At 49.4% G+C, this 26,354-nt stretch overlaps 1 protein-coding gene across 1 annotated transcript in view; it reads right to left on the bottom strand.

Moving 5' to 3' along the window:
* LOC119440192 (luciferin 4-monooxygenase) overlaps positions 1–26,354 on the bottom strand; it is a 182,258-nt gene that overhangs the window by 102,927 nt on the left and 52,977 nt on the right. The window contains exons 5-6 of the mRNA XM_049662804.1: positions 10,420–10,704; positions 2,709–2,853 (exon numbers count right to left, since the gene is read on the bottom strand). Coding sequence (XP_049518761.1) covers positions 2,709–2,853; positions 10,420–10,704 — 430 coding nt within the window. The remainder of the gene's footprint in view (positions 1–2,708; positions 2,854–10,419; positions 10,705–26,354) is intronic.

The following is a 26,354-nucleotide window of genomic DNA, read 5'->3' as shown; positions in this document are numbered from 1 at the left end:
TGTAGGCAAATTTCACATAAGGCAAGTTGTTGTCCCAATCACGGTGGTCTAGGAAGCGTACATGGATAGCATTGTGGTCACCATGCGGTTGAGGCGCTCGGGGAGCCCATTGGTTTGCGGATGGTAGGCAATGGTTAGTTTGGGCCGTTTGGAAGACGAACAAAGAATCTCATCAACGACTTCAATGTCGTCGACGACTTTGGACAGAAATTGCGACCACGGTCGGTCAGCAGCTGTCGAGGAGCGCCGTGGTGAAGAATAACGTCGTAAAGGAGAAATTATGCAACATCAGTGGCAGAGCTTGTCGACACTGCCCGCATGATGGCGTATCGTGTCGCGTAGTCCGTAGCTATGGTAATCCACTTGTTCCCCGTCAGAGATGTTGGGAATGGCCCAATGAGATGAAGGCCGACGCGGTAGAACGGGACACCGGAAATGTCTATGGGCTGAAGAGGACTGGCTGGCGACAAGGATGGATGTCTGTGGCGCTGGCAGGACGCACAAGCAACAACGTATGCACAGAGCGGTGGAGGCCTGGCCTGAAGACCCGACGCCGAACGCGATCGTACACGTGCGAGTTGCTCCGTGATGTCCAGCGGTTGGGGCATCATGATGAGAGGGCGCCACCACCCTACATGTGATCGATTCCTCCTCACTTGTGCTAAAATAGCACAATAACAACATAATGGAGACACCGGGGCATCACTGCTTTGCACTTCCCCAGCTAGGTTTCATGTTAGTGGAGTTGTATTAGCGCTGGATTTGAACTACAGAAGCGCAGAATTTGAGCAGGATTGGAGCTGCATTAGGGTAGGATTTGATCACGGTTTGAACTACACAAACGCATCATTTAATTTACAAACCTCACACGCGCGCGTTCAAGACAGCTTTCCGGGAGAAATTGAATTTTTACTACATGTCGTTCTCACAAGGCATATGTAAACTGGTAGCGAAGCTTCCATAGAAGCTCACATGTCAAGAAAATGACGGCTCGTTGCAACCGTTGCCATCTACGTATCGGCGGGTCAACTAACAGCAAGCAAAAAATAAAAAAATTACGTGACGTCAGAACCAGAAATAGAAGCGACCTCAAGAGCTTATGATGCTTAGTGCAAAGGTTTGAATTTCTTTAGCGTCTGGGTTTTGGACAGCTACGCCAGCAGTTATTTTTATTTTGAGGCCGAGGCGAGCTTGCGTCTCGCCTCAGCTCAAGCGCCTGCGTGTCATTACACTATAGGAGGGGCGTATGTCTTAAGGTGAACATAATTAGGCTGTTATCGATGGCATTTTCTCCAGTACGTTCCTTAGAAAGGTGAGTGAATAGGGTGGAAATAAACTACAGTGCCACAGAGGTTTCAAAAGCAACTTCACTTTTATTCGTCTAGAATAATTTCAATTTACCAAACAAAACATGTTTCAATGTATGAAAAGTACAATGGGCAGCACACAGTTGCAATGTACAGCAACATATGCGAAAGCTTTTCACAGAATCATTCGCAATTCCGTGCGACACCATGTATCTATATCGAACAATTATCAGATAAGAGAACATTGCCCCACATTGTCATGTAGAAAACATCTGACATGTTGTCTCAAGGTAGAAAGCAAATGCGTGGAGGCCAATATGCGATGACTCATTCCGTTCCCCGAGGACACGCACCCTAGCTAATGAAGCAGACGACGGAAGCGTGAAACGGATTTTGATGGAATAATCGTAAGCTTTGAGGTAGCTGCTTTATTTTTACTGGGGAGGAAAACTGTTTTGCTCTATCAACAACGCTAGGTTCAATGCCTACATTACAGTTTTTTAGGCAAAACTTCAAATTTGCGTCATGTTACGCAAGCAAATTGGGGCCATTAGTGCCATCTTGTAGGCGTCGCGACTATAGGCCACACCTCGAAGGAAATGGCGGAATGTCCATAATAGGGCTCTAGTCGCGCTTCAATCATGCACAAATAATTGATATCTCTGGCGATAGGTTTTGGCATGCATTTCGTTCCAAGCTTTGCGAGCTATTTTGATGTACCTTGGTTGTCATGCAAACGCTTCAAACGTGATTTCGTCAGTGGACGTGGACACGTGGCGCCCGGCGGTATGACGAAATTTGCTGCCCGCGGGCAGTAAAGCACCATGCCAACGACGCAGGCGGCGAGGAGGTAACGCAAGCTGCTCGTAGGGCCGGACCGGCGATGACCTCGGAGACCTAACGGAAGGCCGGGGGCGGGCGGCGACATTGACCACACAAGGGCTCTTTGTCCTGCCACTTTCAGTTTCAAGGAGCCTGCCAAGGGCCACAAATTGTTCGCGTAGGTCGCGCATGAACTCCGCTATTCAAAATTTGATCGTTGGAACAGGTAGTCTCGAGGACAGGCCCCAAAGTACTGATTTGCAGTCGACACCTATTGTTGATAATAAAAAGTTAATTAGCATAACTTCGCTAATTACCCCCGAAGTGCGGATATTGCTCTGTATCTAGAGGCTAACAATCCGTACACTAGAATGGCAAGACATAACGTTACCGCGATTTACATTTCTCCAATTTTAAATATTTCGTGCAGCTAAAAAATACCTTTTATTTACGCTTTAATGCAGTATGAGGTGTAGAAATGTACGAGCGCTGCAAAAAGCAGAATCAGAAGCATTTTTCTTCGCAGCGTTTGCATACTGTTCTCCTTACCTATTCCCTACCTGCAACTATTCTCCTTACCGGTGTGAATCCAACCATGTTTATCGGTAAGTTCGTCCGCAGCCTCCGGATCTCCAAAGTAACCAGTCGCTGCGAACGGTGTGTAGAAGATAACCTCCCCGCCTTCCAGAGGCCCCAGTATCTTGCCAGTGTCTGTGTCGATTACCTGGTAGATAGATGATCAAGTGCTGGATCATAAAACTTAAGCAGCACGTATTTAAGCAGACCAACGACTTAGCAGGTGTTTCAAAACATTGTCCACGTCCAAATATTTGGCTAAGAATTGATATGGTTACTAAATTTAGTCGCCCAATTTGAAATCTTGCCGCCTGTTTTGCGATGGCTGCAACATTGATGGTGTTGCTTCATGTGCACGGGAGTAAGGCACAGAGCATTTTATTACTTGCTTAGAGAGGATGGGGGGGGGGGCTCTTTAGCTAAAACCAGGGGAGCTATTCTGTAAAAGTCCACGTAGTAGACATGTCCATTTCGTCTGCTGTTGAAGTTCTGATTGGCTGGGCTGGAGTGTGCTTTAGCAGAAGCCAGTCGTCCCAGCCAACCAGTACTTCAGCAGCAGACGAAATGGGCATGTCCACTAGGTAGACTCTTACAGAATACTTCCCCAGGATAGGTTTTCATGGCACTATGGCTAAATAGTTCATCAACTCCCTACTACTACTCCATATAATACGATGACATATGAAGGGATAGACACTGGACACACCGTACTCACGCAGACACACTTCTGCAGACCTATAACTATAACCATATCATCTCGCTGAGAACAATGGCTCGCTGAAGTGGCATTTGTTAACAGTATTATGCAAATAATAAGGGAACATTGCATCTAGAATTTAGTGCTAATATCTACGCCTAAACGTCCGTTTTTGTAACAAAAGCGAGCCTTCAGCCATGCTGACAATTCTAATCGAAATCAGCTGGTGCGTACATCATCTCCCCCATGCTTGTGCTGGGCCAAACATGTGTAACATTCACTCAGGCAGGCAGACATTGTTAAATGGCGTGAAACTGGAGAGGTTGAAAGCAGTAGCGTTTGGTCACTCCAGGTTACATATAGAGAAAATAATAATGATAGAGAAATAATCATAATAATAACATCGGCTCCGTCTTTTTTTGAATGATTTTGCCGGCAATTTCGGCACCACCACGGTTTCAAGCACATCATCGGATTCGAGAAGTTAATGCGAATCGGTGGATACCGCTGGACAAGGTGGGTCAGCATTTTTCGGGCTTATATCAGCTTTTTGTGTGCATCGAACTTGGGAGCCCCGCTAGGCCTAACGTCACGCAGGCCTAGCGAGCCCGCCAAGTCGGCATGGCTGATACACGTGTGGTCGACGACGTCTCCTCGGAGATGGATGACGGCGAGGAAGGAATGGGTTGGCAGGTGGCAGGGAAAGACCTGGGGAGCTGGTGTAACCGCCAATTTGACCCAAGACTTACCAGGAAAAGAGGTCGCCAACAAAGGTTCCGACGGGCCGACAAGCTATAGCGCCACATTGTGAAGACGTCAAGGATGCCGCAACTGCCGGAGGAGCACAGGATACTCCTCGTTAGGCCTCGGGGAGGCCTCGACCTGAGCAAGGTCAGCACTACAGCTATTGGAGAAGCAATCGTCAAGGCGGTCGGACTTACAGAAGACCAAGCGAAGGGAGACATCGTCTGGCCCCTACTTCACACAGAACATCGTGGTGGTTAGTATACCGAACTCCGATCATGCCGAAAGGTATGTGAGACTCAGGTCTATTACTGTCATGAAGGCGGAATACGAAGTCAGCGCTTATGAAACGCCCCCCCCCCCCCCCACACTCTACGTGCAAGGGGATCATTAGAAGAGTGAACCTCAACGACAGGCAAAATGTTATCACGAAAAATACCGTGCATGAATACAACCCAACGGCGTTGGCTACACAGCGTATCAAATCTACGGGATCGGTTATTGTGCTCTTCGACCGATTCAAGGTGTCAAATTTCATCAAATATGGGTCAACCCTAGTGAGGCGCTATCTGTACAGGAAGTAATTTGACGCATGTTACCCATGTAGAAGAATTGGACACAGATCAGGCTTCTGTCCCTCACCTGATGTGTCTTGCAGTGCAGGGGACGTGGTGTGCAAGACCCAGGAGAGGATCATATATGCTTTCCCAAATGTAAGTTCTGTGGTGAAGATCACCCCACAGGTGACAAGGCTTGCAAGCGGCGGTTACAGATACCGTATGCAGTGAGAGTAGGGAGAAGAGAACGCTTCAAAGAGGACGCCGAAATGGAATCGGCTCAACCGACGAAGGAGACCTCTCCGAGCGCCGGGAGGTGCTCACGCTCAAGGAGCTGTTCACGATCGAGACAGAGCTCATGCTCAAGAAGTAGTTCAAGATCAAGGCAGCGTTCCACATCGAGGGGAAGAAACCGTTCGAGGTCTCGGGAGGCGCCGGTGCACTTCGAGGAGCAGGAACTGAAAATAAACAACAAAAAGGAGCCAGCAGCTACCTGGCCAGAGATAACGGGGCAATAGCCTCGCAGGCACAAAGCAATAATACCAAAGTAAAACAGCTTATCATAGAGGTTATATCACTAAAGAAAGCAAATGAAGAACTTAAGAAGCAGATTCAGGAAATTAACAAAGGGTTGAGGGCAGAAAGCAGCAATGTGGCAATAGCTAAGCCGGTGAGTAGAAGTAAGAGTCAGAAGGAAGAAGGCGCACCGGCTGCCAAAAAAGAGAGCTTTAGTCCCAGAGGTGGAATCCATGTGCCCGGTTCAGGAGGAGATTAAGAATGCGATTTCGGACCTAAAGGACACGGTAGACTGCGTAAACCTTAAGGTGCACAAAATATGGAAGTGGAAGTTAACAGTCGAAAAAAGGCTGGAAAAACTAGAGGCCCAAGGAGTGGATGAGGAATATATGCCCTCGGAAGCCAAAAGCGTTAGAACACTTCCAGGAGCCGTGGGTGGCACAGTCAAGAGAACAGTGACAGGGGGTAGCAAGTCAGGGGGTAACGGCAATAATAATGGATAGCAGTAAGAGACTTAGTGTGTGGCAGTGGAATTGCAGAGGATTTCACCAAAAAAGAGCGTCATTATCAGAGATAATCAAAACGGTTGAAAATAGGCCACAATTAATAATGCTGCAGGAAACTCTAGCGGAGGAGATCGGGATGTCCGTCTTTAACTGGGTCTGCAAAGGCAAAGAACCGGGCAGAGGAATCACCCCCCTAATTGACAAGAAAATTCCCTACATCGAGCACAATTTAAATTTAGGGGCGAGCAAAATTGAATATACATTGATAGAAATGGTCCTAAAAAGGCACAGAGGTAACGCGCAAAGCTTGTTCGCTCCTCAACATATGTAGCAGTCCCAGCGAGATGAGACAGAGCCTCAAAGCAATCATTATAAGGCCATGGTGGTAGCCAAAAATGCGCCCCTCATAATAGGTGGGGACTTCAATGGCCCACACCAATCTTGGGTTACCGTTGGAGAACAAAGAAAGGGGAAGGAATCTGGCATCTTGCCACGGATTTAGGCATCTCTCTTATCAGGGACCCAGCCTTTCCTACTAGGTGTGGCACTTCCACGTGTAGGGACACTACCCCGGACTTAACCTTCACTTATAATCTTACCCAGGGCAGACTGGATCAACTCTGGTGCGGATCTGGGGAGCGACCATTACATACTACACACAATGGTGGAAGCGGCCGGGGTGGAGGTAAAGCATTTACATAGACTTTGATCAATTTAGAAAAACAGAAAGGACAGAGTGGAAACAGAAGGAAAGGGGCAAATCACACCACCAGAGTAGGCAGCTCAGATTAGGAACGACTTGAATTCAGCAGATAAGGCAATAAAAACTGAGGAAGAGGTCGCACAAATGGACAGTAGATTGGCGCATTTGATCGAAGCCAAGCAATCGATTTTACAACGATGGAAATCACGCCTACCTGAACAGGAAGTCTTAGAAAGCGAATTGCTCAATTCAATAGGGATATCGAGGAGCATGCCCGATATTTCCAGAAACATAAGTGGAATGAGGTGTGTAACTCTATAGATGGAAGGATAAAACGTGGAGGCAATTGGAATCTGCTCAAGCATCTGCTGAATAAAAAGGCACCAAATCTAATAGACCTACGGCAGTGGCGAAGCTGGTACACCAGGAAAGTCAGACTGCAAGCGCATAGAGCTATAATGGAGCGATTGGCAGCTAAATACTTGCCTCTCAGGAAAGTGTATCAGGAAGAAAGTTACTCCGATTACTTAGGGGCAGAATGCAACTTTATGGATCAGGAATTCAAGGAAAGTGAGGTACGCGCGGCACTGTATGATTTGAATAGTAGGTCAGCATCGGGCCCGGATGCAATCTCTAACAGATTGCTTAAGAATTTGGACGAAGACACCACAACATATCTGACCACATACATTAATGAATTATGGAAGGATGGGTACAGGCCGTCCTCCATTCTCCTAGAAAATACCAAAGCCGGGCAAACAACTCAACTTAGATAACTTCAGGCCAATTTCGTTAGACATCAAGTCTAGGGAAGACAATGGAGCATGTCATATTGAACAGGTTAACAAAATATGTAGAGGACAATGACATCCTACCGTATAATCTGATTGGTTTCAGACCAGGTTTGACCACACAAGGTGCCATGCTGTTAATCAAACATCAACTGCTCTTAGCCCATCAAAAAAAAAACGCTAGAGCTCTCTTGGGGTTGCTCGTCGAAAAAGCTTTTGACAAAATTAAGCATAGAGCAATACTTGAGGTCATTTCTGAAATGGGATTGGGCAGAAACCTATATGAAGTGGTTAAAGCATTTCTTGGCCATCGCTCAGCACACCTTAGATTCGGAGACAATAAATCAAAGAAGTAGGCTCTCGGTGATAGAGGGACGCCACAATGGGTCGGTCTTGTCACCTAGGCTTTTCAACCTGGCTATGTCAAAAGTGGCAAAGGGATTAAACGGGATAGAGGGCATTCACTTTACCATTTATGCAGACGATATGACTATATGGAACGCTGAAGGAAGTATGGGATAGGTGGAAAGCAGACTTCAGGAAAGCATTTATGAGGACGATTCCATTTTAGAAGGCATGGGACTCAAGTGCTCTGCTAAGAAGTCTGAACTCCTAGTACTCAGTAACAGGAGAAGGGGTAGAAAACCGAGGGTATATGTTCCCGAGGAAGAACCCAGGTTAGTACTAACCACTAAGGCAAGCCATACATTAAAGTCTTAGGGTTATTCCTGGAGGCAAACGGGGCAAACGAAAAAACAATACAACACATCACAAGCAAGACTGAGGAGGTAATAAGACTGTTAAGGAGAATCACGAACACACACAGAGGGTTTGGAGAGGAGAGCGCCATGAGACTGGTCCACGCTTTCGCCTTGAGTCACTTCTCATATGTAGCAGGGATACTTAGATGGATACAGACAGAGCTAAAGAAGTTAAACAGAATAATTAAAATGTTTGTCAAAACAACAGTGGGATTGCCGGTTAGCACACCGGATGATAATTAATCAAACTGGGGCTTCACAACAGAATAGCCGAGATAATTGAAGCTCAGCAAATTGTCCACAGAGAGAGGCTTTCCGAAACAAGGTCTGGTAGAGCAATACTCGAAGAGGTAAGGTGGCACCCAACCAAATCCAAAAATTCGGAAGATACAGTAGAACTAAAGCTAGCATAAGAGAGATCATCAAGACGACTCCTTTCCCCAGAAATATGCACCCGGTGCACAACCTGGAAAGAAGAAAGGCAAGGGCCAAAGCTCTCCTGCAGGATATAGAACAGGAGCGAGAAGATGCTGCGCTTGTAGATGCTGCATGGGTCAGAGGAAAGAAAGTCTTTACGGCAGTAGTAGTAAATGGCAGATGGACTCACTCGGGATGCTATTACAATCATGACTAAAGCAGCGAGAGTCGCGGAACAAGCAGGGATAGCACTGGCTTTTAAGGAATGATCAGTGGATGCGAATTTACAGTGACTCTAAGATGGCTATTAGACACTTTACCAAAGGCTTTGTAGCCAAAAGGGCTGCCTAGCTGATCGGTGAGATGTACAGCCAAGGGATAGAAATCCGCTTGTTTCCCTGCACACATGGGGGCTGTCGATCCATTTCGGAGGAATTTAAACGAGATGGCTAACGCAGCTTCACGAGGACTTACTATCCGTGCACTACGCGACCAGGACCACAATAATATGCAAGAGGAGAACAAGGACCAATTACTTACATATAATGAAGTCACGAAGCATTACTACCTGAACAGAAGGGAATTCGCAGTGCCACACGCAAAACTCAATAGAGCTCAAGAGGTGACTCTGAGATTGTTACAGACAAGAACGTATCTGAGTGCAAACACTATTAACAAGCTATATCGAGAAAGAGAGGTACCAATCAATTCTGAGAAGTCTAATGGCATCATTACTCTGGATCATAAGCTTTGGCAATGTGCTGTGGCTTTCACAGACTAAGAGGAAGAAATGGAGCTGGGCCGGCCATGTAATGCGTAGGATGGATATCCGGTGGACCATTCGAGTCACAGAAAGGATACTAAGAGAAGGAAAGTGCAGTCGAGGACGGCAAAAAATTAGGTGGGGTGATGAAGTTAGGAAACTTGCAGGCGTATGTTCGAATCAGCTAGCTCAAAGCAGGGGTAATTGGAGATCGCAGGGAGAGGCCTTCGTCCTGCAGTGGACATAAATATACGCTAATGATGATGTAGTATACGCTTTCATGCAATCACTTTTTTCCTCTCTCTTCTCTTCGTTGCTAAGGGTTTTTGCTCTAGAAACATGCACATGCACCTTTTTTCTGCTGGCTGCCGGGTATACGGCCCGACAAGTCTCCCCTTGACTTGGGATTACCCGCGCAAATAATCTGTACATCTTAAGGCAAAATAAACATTATTATTATTATTATTATTATTATTATTATTATTATTATTATTATTATTATTATTAAGTGCGATTCATATAGTTTTGTTTATTTTCACCTCACGCAATGTTTATGCACCGCACATATCACAAATGTATCAATATGCAATGTATATGTTTTAGATGAGGATGCACAGTGTGATACCATGACGCAACTACGACATAAAGAGGTAGGCAGTGTATGATGTTTAACGAGTGAAATAGGGTGAGGAGAGGTCTACACAGAAATAAGTACGACACATGTGTAAATATCTACAACAATTCCTCCACAGTGCCGCATACCCATTCTGGGCAGCTGCGCAAGAATCGGGTACACGCCAAATAATAAAAAATAAATAAATATGAAATTGAAAAACAACTATTGAATAGCAGATACCATCCCATTAAGAGGTCTGTGTTTTATGGAGATATATAGAGGTATACATTTCGGCCAACGGTAGATACATGTTTTATGGCCTGATATACTCATTGATTCATTCATTCAATGCAACGAAACAACATTACAGAGATAAAAAGGGAAGCGGGCCCTTGACCGTAACCCGCCAATTTTCTATATCCTTCTGCCTTTGCAATACGCTGCGTACTCTAGAAACGAGCGGGCTGCTGTATCAGCTGCAAGATTTAGATTTTTACAAATCTAAGCGTTTTCAGCCGCCTTTTCGTAACACATATGGTGTATAGAGGCTCTGATCCTAAGTCAAGTATTCCAGCGCAGTGCATCAAACAAAAGTAACAAAAAAATAAGAATGAAAAACCTACGTTGGGCATAGGTTATATACCTTCATCTTAGTTGAAGGAACGGGGAAGCCCTGGTTCGTACCGGACACCTCACCGCTAGGTGGAACTGCGAGAAACCCTCCAGCCTCAGTCATGCCGTAGCCACTGCGAAACTCGTCCAGTTTGAAGGTGTTGACGAGCTCTTCGGCCAGCGCTGCAGGTGTGGATGTCCCGATGACCAATAGTTTTCTCAGGCACTTTTTCAGCGTGATTGCCAAGTCTTCGGACGCTTTCATGGCATTCAGCATTCTCCTCAGTTTTAAAGGAAAGGTGAACATAGTCACTGCCTGGAATAAATACAAAAATGTGCTGCCATACATCTGCGAAGAGACTTTAGAGGATTCATGAAATCATGCCATTAGAGACAATTAAGGCTGTCACATTTTCTTTTTTGCGACGTCATATGTGTGTCGGCGAACATCAGCGAGTGTACCACAGCCAACGATTAAGTTTTTTTTATTTAACTTAAGTGCGCTATTAGTCTAGACGGTAACTACTCTACCGTAAAGCCCTAGGTAAGCAACACCACGTTTTCAGCAATATTCGTACAGGAATGATGCGGAATTGACACGGTGTTTCGGTCGTATTAATTTCCGCATGAATGACACGAAAACTTGTGGCAGGAACCATCGCAGATGAATGTCGACGCCAGCTATGACCCTGCCGCGTATCTCTCTGCCATGCCGCGATTCACGGCGAAACTGAAGCGTGCAAATCGGTTAGGCAAGACTCTTTCAGTGAAGAATCAGTGAGAACATTAGAATAATTTCTTAATTTTTTTAAGTTGTACTTGCCAGAACCTCGATCTGATTATTAGACACGTTGTGTGGGAGACTGGAATAATTTTGGCAACCTGGAGTTCTGTAAAACGTGCACGCAATGCACAGCATGCGGGCGTTTTTGAATTTGACCCCCATCAAAATGTGGTCACCGAGGCCAGGGTTTGATCCCGCGACCGAGTGAACAGCAGAGCAAGGCCATACCATCATCATTATGTTTATAGCCAGAGCGATAACTGGATTGAAGTAAAATACGATGGAGAAATGCATGCACATCCTGCTCTGAGAGTTGTGTAAGTATGCGCAAAGAGAAAGCGCCTTGTCTTGTCGTCTTCTCTCTTCCTTTTCGTCTTTCGTGCACTATTACAGTAATCAAGATGCAAGTATAGGAACTAGCGCAGCTGTCCATTTTGCCGCACTATGCGTAAGCATTGTGCCACTTGCTCATCTCCACGCAACCTGGTTTCATCATCAATGTTACGGAACTTTACGAGCATAAACCCTTATAAAGCCTTATCGGTCGCTTTCAAGGCTACTGGACACGATCCAGCCCTTATCAACCCTTTTCGGTTGTTGTACACGTAATCGGATTCTCCCCGATGGATCTCTCCGATATCACCCTCCGCCGTCACCCCGTTATCATCAACATCCGACGCAGCTGCGAGCGCTGGGGCAACAAAGAAGCCTTATTTTAAGAAGAGGCGACAACACCCCCCCCACCCCCCTTTGCCACGTAGCGACATCAACAGCATCATCCGGCCCAAGAAAGGCCTGCAGGTGAAGAGTTGCACCAGCCACCAAATCTCTAAAGCCGTCTCGGCCGCCTGTGGAGGAAAAGTTGACAATTCAAATTTCCTTGTGTACTTCAGACGCGATTCTAACATAATCATTGTTAGTACCCCAGATCAGGAGGTCACGGATATTGCGCGCAAGATAACGCGGATTGTGTCGGGCGGCAACCTTTACGAAGTCAATTTTTATGTTACGGAACCGGATGGAGCGGCCCGGAGCGTCATTCATTCAATAGACCCGGATAGCCCGCCCAAGGAACTTATTACCCGCCTAAGGATGAGGACTCAAGGCGTGGAAATCGGGCAAACCCGCATGCTGGGAAATACCAAGACGGTCGTGATCAAGTTTAGCTCTCACATAGTTCCACGATACGTCTACTACTACGGCGGGGAGACCGAGTGCCACCCCTACAAGCCCACAAAACAAATCTGCTACGTTTGCCAGCGCATGGGACACCAATCGGACGTTTGTCCTACCCCGAAATTCAAGATATATCTCGCTTGCGGGACGCACGACCTCATGGACGACTACAAGTGTTCGCTCAAATGCGCCGTCAGCGGCGAAGCCCATGCCATGGGGTCTCGCGAGTGCAAGCAAACGCTCAAAAACAACACGACTACCACCCAAAAGCACCCTCCGGCCTGAAGGTGGAAGAAGACGATGACAATGATGGAGGAAAGCCAAGGCGTAGCCGCCTGCGGTGGTTCAGCTGGGAGTCCTCGGCGAGACGTTCAAGATCCTGGGCCCAGTCCAGGTCAAAGCCCTGGTCCAGGTCTCAATTCTGCTCGGAGTGGCCAAAGCCAGGATAGAAGCAAGAGCAGTGGCAGCCTTATACCTCGTAATCCACGTCGAAGCCGAATAATCAATCGGCCAAGAAGAACCAAGCTAACAACAACAAGGTCAGCCGGAATCAGTCTAGTTCCTCCTCCGCTCAAAACACCAGTGAAAATAGTAAATGCTCCCCAGAATGTACGCGCATCAGGGAGGAAAATAAAAAGTCAAAGCTGAGGTTCACGACAAAAATCAACGCATGCAACGCTTAGAAGCGATGCTAAGCAAAACAAACAACAACACACTGGTGGGGCCGCAAAGTGGTACCATAGGTTACACCAGCCTGCCATCTCCATTCCTCCCTCTCAAGAACTACCACGCCCTCCTCGTTCACCGGTGCGGTCTCGGCAGCAGCAGGCCAGTCAAGTGCAGTCACCCTCGAAAGCAATTCTGCTACCATGCAACAGATGCTTTACCATATGGGCGAATTAAAGAATAAAGTGAAGGAGAACACACAAAGAATTGAAGACCTTGAGTGAAGAATACGCAAGGCTGAGTTTGGCTCGCGCAAGCGGGCCGACGACGAGAGCAGCAACCCACGCATCAAAGCGTACAGGCGCAAAAACAATACGGGTGACGTCAGCAGCGCCGACAACTGCGACGACGGCGGCATGGATGTCAGCAATGGCTAACACCGCTGGCAGCGCGCACGACGACCTCGAGATCTGACAGTGGAATTGTCGCTCTTTCAACAAGAAGGCAAGTTCACTCCCAGCTCTTCCTCCAAAATCATCCATACCCCCCGACGTTATCTGCCTTCAAAAGGTCGGGAACCAGCCCATCAAGCTACAGGGTTACTAAGTAATTAAACAAGTGGGATCACCGATGGTCGACGTTTCAGTTTACAAAACGGTGACGGCCGTGGGACAACATCATCAATATCATGACATTAATCACGTGCTAGTGGAAGTACTTTCACAGAATAGGGGTAGACGTAGCACTTTCATCTCGAATTTGTACAGTCCGCCAAGGGCGCGAAAGGACGACTTCCGCTACATCATTTACGACAGCGCGAGAGCTGTTGCCTGCAACCAGCTGGTAGTGGCGGGAGATATGAACGCTAGACACATGGCTTGGGGCTACCAACAAGACACTCAGAAGGGGAAGTCGCTCATCGATGCGGTTGACCAAACGGGCCTCGAATCGATGACCAATCTCCTCCAACCAACCCGAGTAGGAAACAGTGTTAGTCGAGACACGTTTCCGGACCTGTCATGGACGCCCCTGGGCGAAACAGTGGGCAGCGATCACTACATCCTAAGAATCTCGGTGTCCACACCGAAACTCAAGCGAATAATTGGATAAATTAGGCTCACAGACTGGGAGGTGTACAGGCAGTACCCCCCGCCCGAAAACGGTATAACGGACATAGTGGAATGGACGCAGCACCTGCGAGACGCCCACATGCATACCACCAAATCCATCCAGCGCACGGTCGGGACGCCCGAAGTCGACCGCCGGCTCTTACACCTGTGGGAAGCCCGTGAGGGCCTCCTCAAACGATGGAAGCGACAGCGGTTAAACCGAAAACTCCGTCTACGAATCGCACATATAACAGAAGAAGCCAGAGACTACGCGACCGAGCTGACGCAGCAAATTTGGGTACAGTTTTGCACCTCGCTCAAGGGTCCCCTGAGTACGGCGAAGACGTGGGCCATGCTGGGTTGCCTGATCGAGCCCGAGAAGGCCAAATCGACAACCAGTCGGGCGCTTCAAGAAATCGCTCACAAATTCCCCAGGAATGACTAGGATCTGATTGGGCACCCTAAAAACCAGATACCTGGGCAGCGACCCCATACGACCCTGCGTCCTAAAATACGAAGGGGAACCAAGACCACTGCTGGACGCTCCAATCACACAGGAAGAGGTGTAGGCCACCGCAAGAGCATCACAGCGCAACACTGCTCCCGTGGTTGACAAAATCACCAATGCCATGATTAGAAACCTGAGCCTGATGCACATCCTGGAGTGACCGAATACCTAAACGAGGAACTTTGGAGCAAGAGCCACGTACCGAACGAGTGGAAATATCGCATAAATCGTGACGATTCCCAAACCCGGCAAGAAGCCCACGATCGGCGCCCCCCGTCCAATCTCGGTGACTTCGTGCCTCGGCAAGCTGTACGAGAGGGTCATCGGAGCCCGCCTCGAACACTACATAGAGGACGGTGACCTCTTCCCGCACACCATGTTTGGCTTCAGGCCGGGACTTTCTGCGTAAGATACTTTCTAATCCTAAAGGAATAAGTTCTCAAGGGTATCCCGAAGGGAGGAGAACACCTCCTGCTCGCACTCGACCTGAAAGGAGCCTTCGATAAGATCTCTCACGAGGCCATTCTCAAGAGACTGAACATCAGCTGCGGGGAGCGAATATTTAATTACGTTATATCGTTCCGGACTGGCCGCACGGGAGCCATCGGAATAGGCCAGCCTCGATCGGATAAGATCGACGTGTCGAACAAAGGAACGCCGCAAAGGGTGAAAGTCTCCTCGACTCTCTTCAAAGTCGCGATGCTAGCACTGACCAAAGGGCTGCGGAAGATCCCGGACCTAGGTTACGGGCTATACGCAGATGACATCACGCTCTGGGCCACCAAGGGCTCCCTCGTTCGAAAAGAGGCGACCCTTCAGGTGGCCGCGACGGAAGTGGACAGATTTGCGTCAGCTAGCGGGATGCGTTGCGCGCCCAAGAAGTCCGAGGTGAACCGGGTGTACGGAGCAGGAATTTACAAGTCCCCCAGCCCTGCCCCAGCCAAGCCAGTGCCACCGTGGCAGTGGCAACTCATAGAGTGTGATACTTTGTTTGTAGAGGTCACAAAAAACGCTCCATAGGCACATATCCGTATGCATTTTCTAGAAATCCAGTTCAAGTACTCGTCCTGCACTCAGTTTTACACTGACGCTTCCAAGTCACATGCAGGGGTATCTTATGCGGAAGTCGGACCGTCGTTCTCCGAGTCCGATGTACTGCACCCGGAAACAAGCATTTTTACGGCTGAAGCCTATGCACTTTTATCGGCTGTGAAGAGTATAGGCAAATCAAAATTCAAAAAATCAATAATATTTACAGACTCCCTAAGCGTCGTAAAAGCCCTCATGACTCTACACAGACACAAAAACCCTGTACTCATTGAACTGTATTCTGCTCTATGCAAAGCATACATGTCTAACCAGCATATAATTTTGTGCTGGGTGCCTGGCCATGGAGGCATCGAGGGCACTGTTCTGGCTGATCAAATGGCCACATCAACTACATAGCGAGCCCTTAACCGTACCGCTTCTATCCCTGCCACAGATCTCAAGCCCTACTTGAGAAAGAAACTTTGAAGCCACTGGCAGCGCTCATGGGATGCCGAAACGAACAATAAGCTCCACTTAGTTAAGCCACAGATTGGCCCCTGGCATCCGGTTACGAAAATACGAAGAACTAATGTCCTATTCTCTCATCTGAGAATAGGACATACATACGGCACCCACAATTTTCTCTTAACTGGAAATGACCCGCCAACCTGTGGTAGATGTGGAGAGAGGCTTACCGTGCTCCACGTGCTCGTGGAGTGCAGGGAATCCGAAAAAGAGAGAAAAAGACACTTCCCTCTAGCGTACCAGTACCGTCTCCCTCTCCACGCCGCTATGTTTCCTGGTGGCGAACCTCTGTTTAACGCCAACGCTGTTCTGGATTTTCTGAGCGATGTTGTGCTGTATGTTATTTGCCCAATACTTTCGTACCGCGTCCTCTCTTCAGAGGATGTCGCCGCGATAGTAGTTCTGCATGGCACGCGCCTCCAGGCCCTTACGTTTTCAAAGGGTCTGTCAAGGCAGTAGTGCTTTTTAAAAAGATTTATCTGTGATATATTTTCGTCTATCATCATTATCTTGCAATTTGTTCTTTCGTGATCGTAGTGCACCTCATTAGCCATTGCCATAATTTTATTACGTATACATTTTACGCATTTTACAGCGGTTGTTTTTAGGCCCTTTTACAGCCACAACACATCTACCTTTCGCAATTCATTGCTCCATTGTCAGCTCCTCAACACTGGCCTGGCGCTCTTTGGCCATACCTGGCCCTTGAGCCATTAAACACCATACATCATCAAGTCCCCCAGCCCTATCAAACTCTATCTAGAGGGCCGCAAGATCACGGAAAGCAATAAAACTAGGATTCTGGGTTTTCGGATCCAGAGAAACCTGGAAGCCTCCCACATCATCCAAACCCTAAGGTCCGCCACCAGCCAGATCTCGCGGATTATCAAAAGAATCACAAGAAGCCGCAAGGGAATGCGAGAAGAGGACATGTTCCACCTGGTTCAGGCGACTCTGGTGATCAGCAGAGCAACGTATAGCATGCCGTATCACTACCACTCGCTAAACAAACGCGAACAAGAACAAGTCGATGCCATCATCAGAGGCGCGTACAAAACTGCCCTGGGTCTCCCTGTTACCACCTCAAACGAGAAATTAGCGGCTGTCGGGATCCACAGCACTTTAGCTAAGCTGTCGGACGCGGTTATGGCTTCGCAAAAAGCCACACTACAGAACACGGCGGCGGGCACAGCCATCCTCCACCGCACCGGAACGGCAACGGAGCCTCGTGCCCTCGATGGACAACGATCACTCCCGCCTCAGGTCAGAAGCAAGATCAAGGCGAACCCCATACCAAAGCACATAAGTCATGAACTCCACGCAGGACGACGCAAGGCTCGCGTCGACAGGCATCGGCTACAGTTCAAGGGTGACCCGTACGTAACCTACGTGGACGGGGCGGCGTACCCTGCGGTGGCATCTTCGCGGTAGCCGCCGTGAATGGAAGAGACAAATCCTTGACCCTTGCGGCCACCGTAAGGCAGAGATCCCAGCTGCGGCTGAGACCATAGCCACGGCGCTAGTACTAAAACAACATGACATGGTGGGCAGGGAAGTTCATGTCGTTACCGACTCGCAACAGGCCTGCCGCAACTTTACGAACGGACGAACACCGCTGCTGGCGGCTCAGATTCTAGGCCCGAGGCTGCAAGAATCCCATCAAATCACGTGGACGCCGGGCCACGCGGGACTGGAGGGGAAGGAAAGGGTGAACGCGTTAGCTCGAGCACTAGTCAACCGAGCAGGGCAAAACCAATCGTCTCATCAATCCCCACCCTTTACCTTCGTTCCCTTGCCATACAACTACTTCGACCGACTGGAGATCCAGCAACTCAACCGCAGGATTTATCCTCCCCCTCTACGAAAAGCTCAGCACTGAAGAGGCAGCAGCTCTCAGACTTATCCAAACAAATACATTCCCAAACCTACAAAGATACACCAAAATATACCCACAAACAATCGCGGCATCTTCCGCTAGTGCGGCGACACACGCCCTACACTCTTTCACATCTCGTGGGGGTGCGGGGGAAACCTCTGCGCTTAAGGACGCCTAGCACTTCATTTGAGCGGTGGGAGGTACAGCCGACCGGCGATACCCTGGCGGGACAACAAGCTCTCGTGCAGCAAGAACTTCGAGCAGCCATGGACAGTGGAGTCCTGGAAAGAGGACACCACCAACTCGTCCTCAGGATCAACGGCCTCGATGGTCCAAATAAATGTTTTCTCTCTCTCTCTTCAATGAGCCGTGCCGTAAATGCTGTTCCTCGGTCGTTAATCACGCACGCTGAGGCGCCATGACGCAGTACAATGTTGTGAACAAAAAAGTTGTCGCAGCTTCACCTGAAAGGGGAAGCATCAATTGCGATAGCAAATTTGTAGAGAGCTATACGGAGTAATGATAGTAGCTTTATCAGCTGTATAAACTTGGACATGCAGCAGCAACGGCAACACGCAGAACTGTTGTCGACGCCGTCGGCGTTTTGCCCGCGTTCGCACAAAATGCGTGCGGCGTTGGTGACTGTTGCCGGAGCCTCTGATATAAATAGGCACTTGGTGCCGCAGCTAAACATCGCCTCCCTTCCCTCCCTCTCCCCGCCACGGCCTTTCGTGCGTCAGAAGAAGGCGCGATTGCTCTACATATATGGTGATTGTAAAGGAGGAAAGAGACGCCTACTTCTGCAGCCCTTAAGGCAGCACGGCACAGAACGCGCGTTTGTTATCCGCCGTGCGTTCACTCCCCGTGAAAGCGCGCGTCCCTCGCGCCCTTTCACTCGCACATACAGCGTTCGGCGGCGCGCGGCGACGATTTCATCTCCATTGACGTCATACGGAACCTCACGGCGACGGCGACGCCGACGGCAGAAATCTGCTTTGGAGTGTCCATATAATTGCTATCGCAATAAAAAGTACGCTAACTCGGAAGCAGTGCCTTGGGGCAGAGCTTTTGCTTCAGCATAGCGCGTTACATAATCTGTGGCAATTATGATCGAGGGAACGGGCCCAAGAGATCCATGCCGACTTGGTGAAGTGGTCTTCGAGGTAGGTCAATTGGTTTCAGTAATCCCGCAGGCTTTACAGCTGGTGACTTCCGGCGCTGGCACTCACGACAGGCTTGGACATATCGTTTAACACAAGTGGAGTTTCAGCCAGTAGCACAATTTTCGAACTCTAGCAAGGGTTTTGGTGTAGCCTAGGTGGCCAGAAGGAGACTTGTAGCAGGCGAACAGGATTTCGTTATGAACCTCTGCTGGCACGACCAAAATGTAGCTTGTGTTGCTGGCAGCAGAGTTGTTACACAATCCGCCCTGTAGCTGTAGTGAACAAAAGGACGAGTGCCCGCGAGCTATTCGCCGGGGAAGACAGGCGTTGCGGCCTTACAGATGTTCGATAATTGGCCGTAATTACACATCTGCGCGGTGCTGCTTGGACAAATCTGTCACGCTTACAGCACGAATGAAAGCACTGTCGGCCTCAATGTCTTTATCAGTAGGTTCAACAGGCGCCGTCGACAACGCGTCGGCGTCTTCGTGTGGCGCCGGGACTTGTACTCAATGGTTACGTCGTATTCCTGCTGTGCTATGCCAGTCGTCGCGCAGAATCCCTCAAATTTGCGAACCAGCACAACTAGTGATAATATGTCACGACTTTCAGTGGGCGGCCGTAAAGGTAAGGCCGAAAATTTCCAAGGACCCATAAGACGGCCAGGCACTCTTATTCTGTAGTGGTGTAGTTGGACTCTGGGCGCGATAGAGGGCGACCTGCGAAAGCGATAACTCGTTCGACGCCCTCCTGCCGTTGTATCACTAGCGCGCCCATATCAGTGTTACTAGTGTCTGCATGAATTTAAGCCTCGGCGTGTTCTTCAAAGTGTCCAAGAACGGACGGCGAAGGTAGGTGGCGTCGGAGCTCGGTGATAGGTGATTCTTTTTCAGCGCTTCAAATAAACAGCATATGTGTCTTGCGACACGAGTAAGTGATTCAGAAATCTTTGAAAAATTACTTATGAGGCACCGATAGTACGCGCACAGACCCAGGAACGACTCTTCATATCGGTAGGGATTGAACAAGCGGCCACAACGGCGCAGCCGCCTTCCAAACTCACGGCATGACCTAGAAACTTCAGCTCTATGTAGCCGAAGTGACATTTCTGTGGCTTTAGTGTAAGGTTCTCCGATCGTATTGCCTCTAGTATTTGACGTGATCGGAGAAAATTCTCGGAAAAGCTGGCAGAAGAAACAAACCACATCATCTGGGCAGACTAGGCAGCTTTTCCGCTTCATGTCGGCGAGCATAACGTCCATCATTCGTTGGAAAGTTGCAGGAGCAGAGGAGAGACCAAACGGAAGCACCGGGAACTCGTAAAGACTGTACAGAGTGCCAAAGGCAGTTTCTTTACGGTCCCGCTCGTCGACCTGAATCTGCCAATGGCAGCTTTATAAATCAAGCGATGAAAAATACTTAATTCGTCGAAGCCAGTAGAGAGGGTACATCCATGGGCGGAAGCGGGTAAACGTCCTTTTTGTGACGTTGTTCAGATTTCGGTAATCAACACAAGAGCGAAGAGTGCCATTCTTCTTCTTCACGAGTGCGACCGGCGATAACCACGGACTGCTTGAAGGCTGGATAACACCATCGTGAATAATTTGTTTCACTTATGCTTTAATTGCCTCGCGTTCCTTCGGCGAGACACGATACGGCTTCTGGTGGATATGATGTGCATCATCGTAGGGGATTATTCTGTGTTGCGTGATTGGCGTTTGACTAACCACGCTTTGAATTTCGATAACAGTAGCCGCAGCGCCTTCTTTTTCTCCTCCAGCAGATCGTTATTGATGTCAATGCCTGCGAGCGATGCTTCATCGGTGTCGGTTTCTTCAGATGCCAAACACTCAATGACCTCCTCCGAGGCTTCAGCGTGGCGATGGCAGTGCCGCAAAAAAGGTGGCGATACTCATTAGTAAAGTTTTAAGTAATACCTCAGCCCGGCCATCGCGAAGGTCAACGATACCTCGTTCGTACAAATTTCTACGGTTAGCAAAATAAAAATCTTGCCTTCCACTAGGACATCACCGTTGCGCGCCCCTTCAGATATTACCTGAAGCATGACGCTGGAAGGGGGCGGTATACTAATGTATCGTCACGCTGTCGTCGGAAACGCGAAGTCCGGCTCTGTGGTGATAGGCATCATCTTGTGGCATAGCTTTCCTCGCGGAGACAGTGATGTAACGCTTTCTGAGGTCGATGATGGCACCAGATTTCAGGAGAAAATCCATGCCAAGTATTAAATCACGGGAAAATTCACGCAGAACAATGCAGCTCGCGAGAAACGTGTCTGCCAGCTGTACTAACTTTCTTCTCAGTCCAAGGCATAATAACTTTCCTGAGAAGGCTCACCAATTTCCCGCTAATAGTCGAATAGTCAGCGCTAGTATCCACTAGCGTAATGACATTTCTACCGCCGACGAGCACAGGTATGTTCGTTGAGAACTTGTCTCCATGCTGAGGTACACGCGTCGTCAAATCTCCGATACAGGCGTCGTTCAATCTCCGTCAGGTCAAAGTCGCGTCAATTGGAGGTCTTCCGCACGTCGCGTATCAGCGACGTCGCCTTCTAAGGCAACTGACGTCGATATTCCAGGCGAGGGTCGGCGACCATGCCTGCCTCTTCGTCGATGTACCTGCACGACATGGATAGGATCGCCGTGGTGATGGCGATTGCGACTGGCGTCTTGGTAGCCACCGCTGCTGGACGATGGACTCTTCCATTTCTGACGGCCTCTGTCCGAGCCGTGGTCTATGGGAATTGGCAGCAAAACCCTGCAGTCCAAGTTGGCGATAATGATACTCTCGGTCTACTTGACCCGCCTCACCACAACGGTAACAAAGCGGTCGTCGGTCGGCGTGTGCCTAATGTCCGATTTACGTATCACATGGCGGTTGTCTGGAAAGTAACAAACCGCCTGTGCCGAGTGTAGCGCAACGTGGGGGGTAACGGGACCTAGGGGCGCTGATGCAGGGATGAAGCTCCTCACTGCGTCTCCATATGTCACACATTGGAAAACCTTCACCGCGGGTCGTGGTGATGCCGACGTAACCCGTCGATGTAACTGCGCGTTAACGCGTCGTGCGCCTAGATTCAATTGCCTGGAGTGCTTGTTCAGCGCACGGTTGAGGTACCCCGACTGCGCGCTTCACTTTGTCACGTGGGATGTCGGCAATGTAGTTGACGGTAGGCTGCTGCGCCCGGTGCAGCTGTTGCAGCTCGACGCGGACTAGCGAACGTATTATCTCACGGATGACTTCCATGTCACTCGCGAAAGCGCCCAGTCCGACGGTTCTGGAAGCAGCATTTACTTAGAGGTCATACTGGTTCGACCACTGCTGCAGCGCCTTTTCCATAGCAACTGCTTCCGTGAGGAACTCCGTAACCGTGTTCGGCGGAATATGAACGAGCCCACCGAACAGCTGTTCTTTGACGCCGCACGCCGCACATCAAATGACGGAGCTTCTTGTCTTCCCGCATGCTTAGATCGGCTCGCCTGAATAGACGTGTCATGTCTTCTACGTACATAGCAACACCTTTATTTGGCTTCTGAGCGCGGGATGAGAGGGCCCGTTCTGCTCGCTCTCGGCTCGAGTAGGTCCCCAAGAGTCGCCGACCTAACTCACGCTAAGATGTCAGAGCCTCTTCGCGGTTCTGGAACCAGGTGCGAGCACAGTCCTCGAGGCTGAAATACACGTTCCTTTAACTTCGTTTTGTCGTCCCACTCGTTGAAAGCTGCTACTCGCTCAAAGTTCTCCAGCCAGCCTTCCACTTCTTCAAAAAAAGAAAAAAAACTGATTTTAGCTAATCCGAAGAATATTATGCTAGTGGTGTGCGTAAAGAAAGCTGCATTCTACGTGATTTCCCGAATCGTCGGGAGTGAAAAAAAATGAATTCAGGTAATGCGAAGAATATTGACGCGAGACAGAAGAAGACCGGCATCGAAGCAGAGGTCAGCATTAGACCGGCACTGAAGAAGATGAAGTAGAGGTTGCTCCTCGCCGTCTTGGCTGGTTGCTGCTACGCCTGTGCTACTCGCCTATTTTGTAAATATTTGTAAATATACGTTATCGCGCAACATTTTCTGGTGGAGGTGCTGGGTACGCTGCCTGTTCATCCCCATCACCCAAGCACGGAACTCCGAAGTGGTCGCCGCGTTGTTCCCTCGGTGATGGCCACTGAAGCACGCACCGCGCCGGAACCTACCGTGCAGCAGCCGTCCCCGCCATCTGTCATCTTATCGCTTCCGCAAGATCTGGGCACCTTCTCTGGCACAGATAACGTGGACGTCGAGGGCTGGATTGCATGGTATGAGCGTGTCAGCAAACAGAACAGATGGGACGATACGATTATGCTGGCGAATGTGATATTTTACCTGAAAGGAACCGCGCGCGTCTGGTACGAGACGCACGAACACGATCTGACCAGCTGGGACGTTTGCAAAGAAAAACTGAATGACTTGTTCGGCAAGCCCTTGGGTCGTCAACTAGCCGCTAAAAAAGAACTTGGCTCCCGTGCGCAGTCATCTACTGAATCATACATTTCGTATATTCAGGATATTCTAGCGCTTTCCCGTAAAGTTGACGGTAACATGTCCGAAGCGGACAAGATCGGACACATACTCAAAGGAATCGCCAATGACACATTCAACCTCTTAGTATTCAGGAACTGCGCCACCGTAGATGCTATTGTGACAGAGTGTCGGCGATTCGAACGAGCTAAATCCCGCCGTATCGCCCAGCAATTCACCAGGCTCCCCAATATTGCCGCATCGTCATCATGTGAGGAACCACTACCTACGTCACAATCGCCGGTTTCGAATACTTTGACACGGAACGTTCGACGGGAACTAGAAGCACTGTCACCAGCCCCTCTCGTGCCCGATGTCTCGACTGCCAACCAGCCTATGGTTTCATTGATTCAAGCCGTGATTCGACAGGAGGTCGCGAATTTGGGACTCTCCTCTGTGTGCGCTGTTCGCATGCCACCAGTCGCACAAGTCACACCACCAGTTCCACCAGTCGCGCCGCGGAACCAGCCCTTTTACTCGCGATACCGCAATCCCGCTGAGTGGAGGACGCCGGATGATCGCCCAATATGTTTCGCGTGCTCTCGAGTTGGGCATATTGCGCGACACTGCTGGAGCCGTCAGACGTCACCGACTGGCTGGAGCACCCGGAACCCTCGTCCTGAAGGCTACTCCCGTACAACATCGTCGCGCTCTCCACCGACTAACACGCCCGACGTCGACACTCGCACCAACGTGTACAGCATGTCACCATCGCCGCGCAATCGCCGATCTCGCTCAGTGCAAGCCCGCCGATTCCCTTCGCCGCAAGCCCGCCGTTTCCCGTCGCCTGCCAACTCTGGACGTAGCGCATCGGAAAACTAACGAGTGCAGCGCCCGGAGGTGACGCTGCATTCTTGACCCGGCCTCGAAATCCTCGTCGACAGTTCCTACCCGCTCTAGTTTGCTCGAAGTCCAACTCGACGGTGTTAGTGTTATGGCCCTTATCGACACTGGTGCACAGATCTCGGTGATGAGCTCTAGTCTTCGTGAGAAACTGAAGAAAGTCTTGACACCCGCCGTGCTACGTACAGTGAGAGTTGCCGATGCAAGCACACCTACTGTTGTTGGAACGTGTACTGCCCGCGTTGCTATATCTGGCCATACAACCAGCGCTCAGTTTCTTGTGCTTGAGCAGTGCCCATACGACGTGATCTTGGGCATTGACTTTTTGTCGACACATTCAGCCCTCGTCGACTGCGGCACCGGTGTCCTGCAACTTGAACTCCCTTCTGCACCAGAGACTCTTCCTGCTAAACCTACGCAACTGTGTTCGTCAGAGTACGTGCGATTACCGCCCCAATCCACTACTTATGTTCTTTTGACGCCCTCTCCTACTGTCGCTGACGGGGATTACGTTGCATCCTGTATTACTGACGTTTTCTTGGCACACATTGGGACCCTACCCCACACGGTTGTCGAAATTGTCAACAACAAGCTTATCTGCCTGTGCTGAACTTTGGCTTATCTGCCCGTGTTCTACCATCCGAAATTGCGCTCGCAACGTTGGAATCCCTCAGCGACTGTCAAATATCCACGCTAACATCTGAAGCGACTTTGAGTCCGACGTGCTCAGCAAGATCCACCAGCTTGCCTACCAGTGAATTCAACAAAATGATAGCCGCGGACCTTTCACCTGCGCAGGCTGATGAGCTCTGCCGTGTGTTAGCGTCGTACCGGGACGTTTTTGACTTCGAAAACCACCCACTTGGCCAGACAACGGCTGTCATGCACCGAATCGACGCAGGCGACGCAAACCCTATTCATCGCCGTCCTTATCGTGTTTCTGCTGCTGAACGGGTGATTATACAAACAGAAGTCGACAAGATGGCTGCAAAAGACATTATAGAACCTTCGTCTAGCGCATGGGCATCCCCAGTTGTGCTTGTCAAGAAAAAAGACGGCACCTGGCGTTTCTGTGTCGATTACAGACACCTGAACAAGATCACTAAGAAGGACGTATATCCGTTTGCACGCATAAATGATGCCCTCGATTGCTTCCAAGGAGCGAGTTATTTTTTGTCCATTGACCTGCGGTGGGCTATTGGCAGGTTGCCGTTGATCCTATCGACCGCGAGAAGACCGCTTTCGTGACACCTGATGGGTTATACCAATTTAAAGTTATGCCCTTCGGCCTATGCAATGCGCCAGCCACATTTGAGCGCATGATGGATTCGCTCCTTCGTGGCTTCAAATGGTCGACCTGCTTATGTTACCTAGATGACGTTATTATTTTCTCAACGACATTTGAGAGCCATATTCAGCGCCTGTGCGCCATCCTCCAAATGTTCCGCAGCGCCGGTCTCCCGCTTAACTCATCCAAGTGCCATTTTGGTCGCCGCGAAATAACAGTGCTCGGCCACCTTGTTAATGGTGTAGGAATCTGACCTGACCCAGAAAAAATTCGCGCCGTGAAGCATTTCCCTGCACCTTGCTCAACCAAAGACGTTCGCTCCTTCATTGGCTTATGTTCTTACTTTCGTCGCTTTGTCAAGAATTTCGCTGACATCGCCCGTCCGCTCACCGACCTTCTCAAGAAAGATACGCCTTTCGTCTGGG

Source organism: Dermacentor silvarum, chromosome 2 (genome assembly GCF_013339745.2).
Source record: "Dermacentor silvarum isolate Dsil-2018 chromosome 2, BIME_Dsil_1.4, whole genome shotgun sequence".
Taxonomy (NCBI): domain Eukaryota; kingdom Metazoa; phylum Arthropoda; class Arachnida; order Ixodida; family Ixodidae; genus Dermacentor; species Dermacentor silvarum.
Note: the sequence above shows the minus strand (reverse complement) of the source record. Positions and strands in the feature narration are given on the sequence as shown.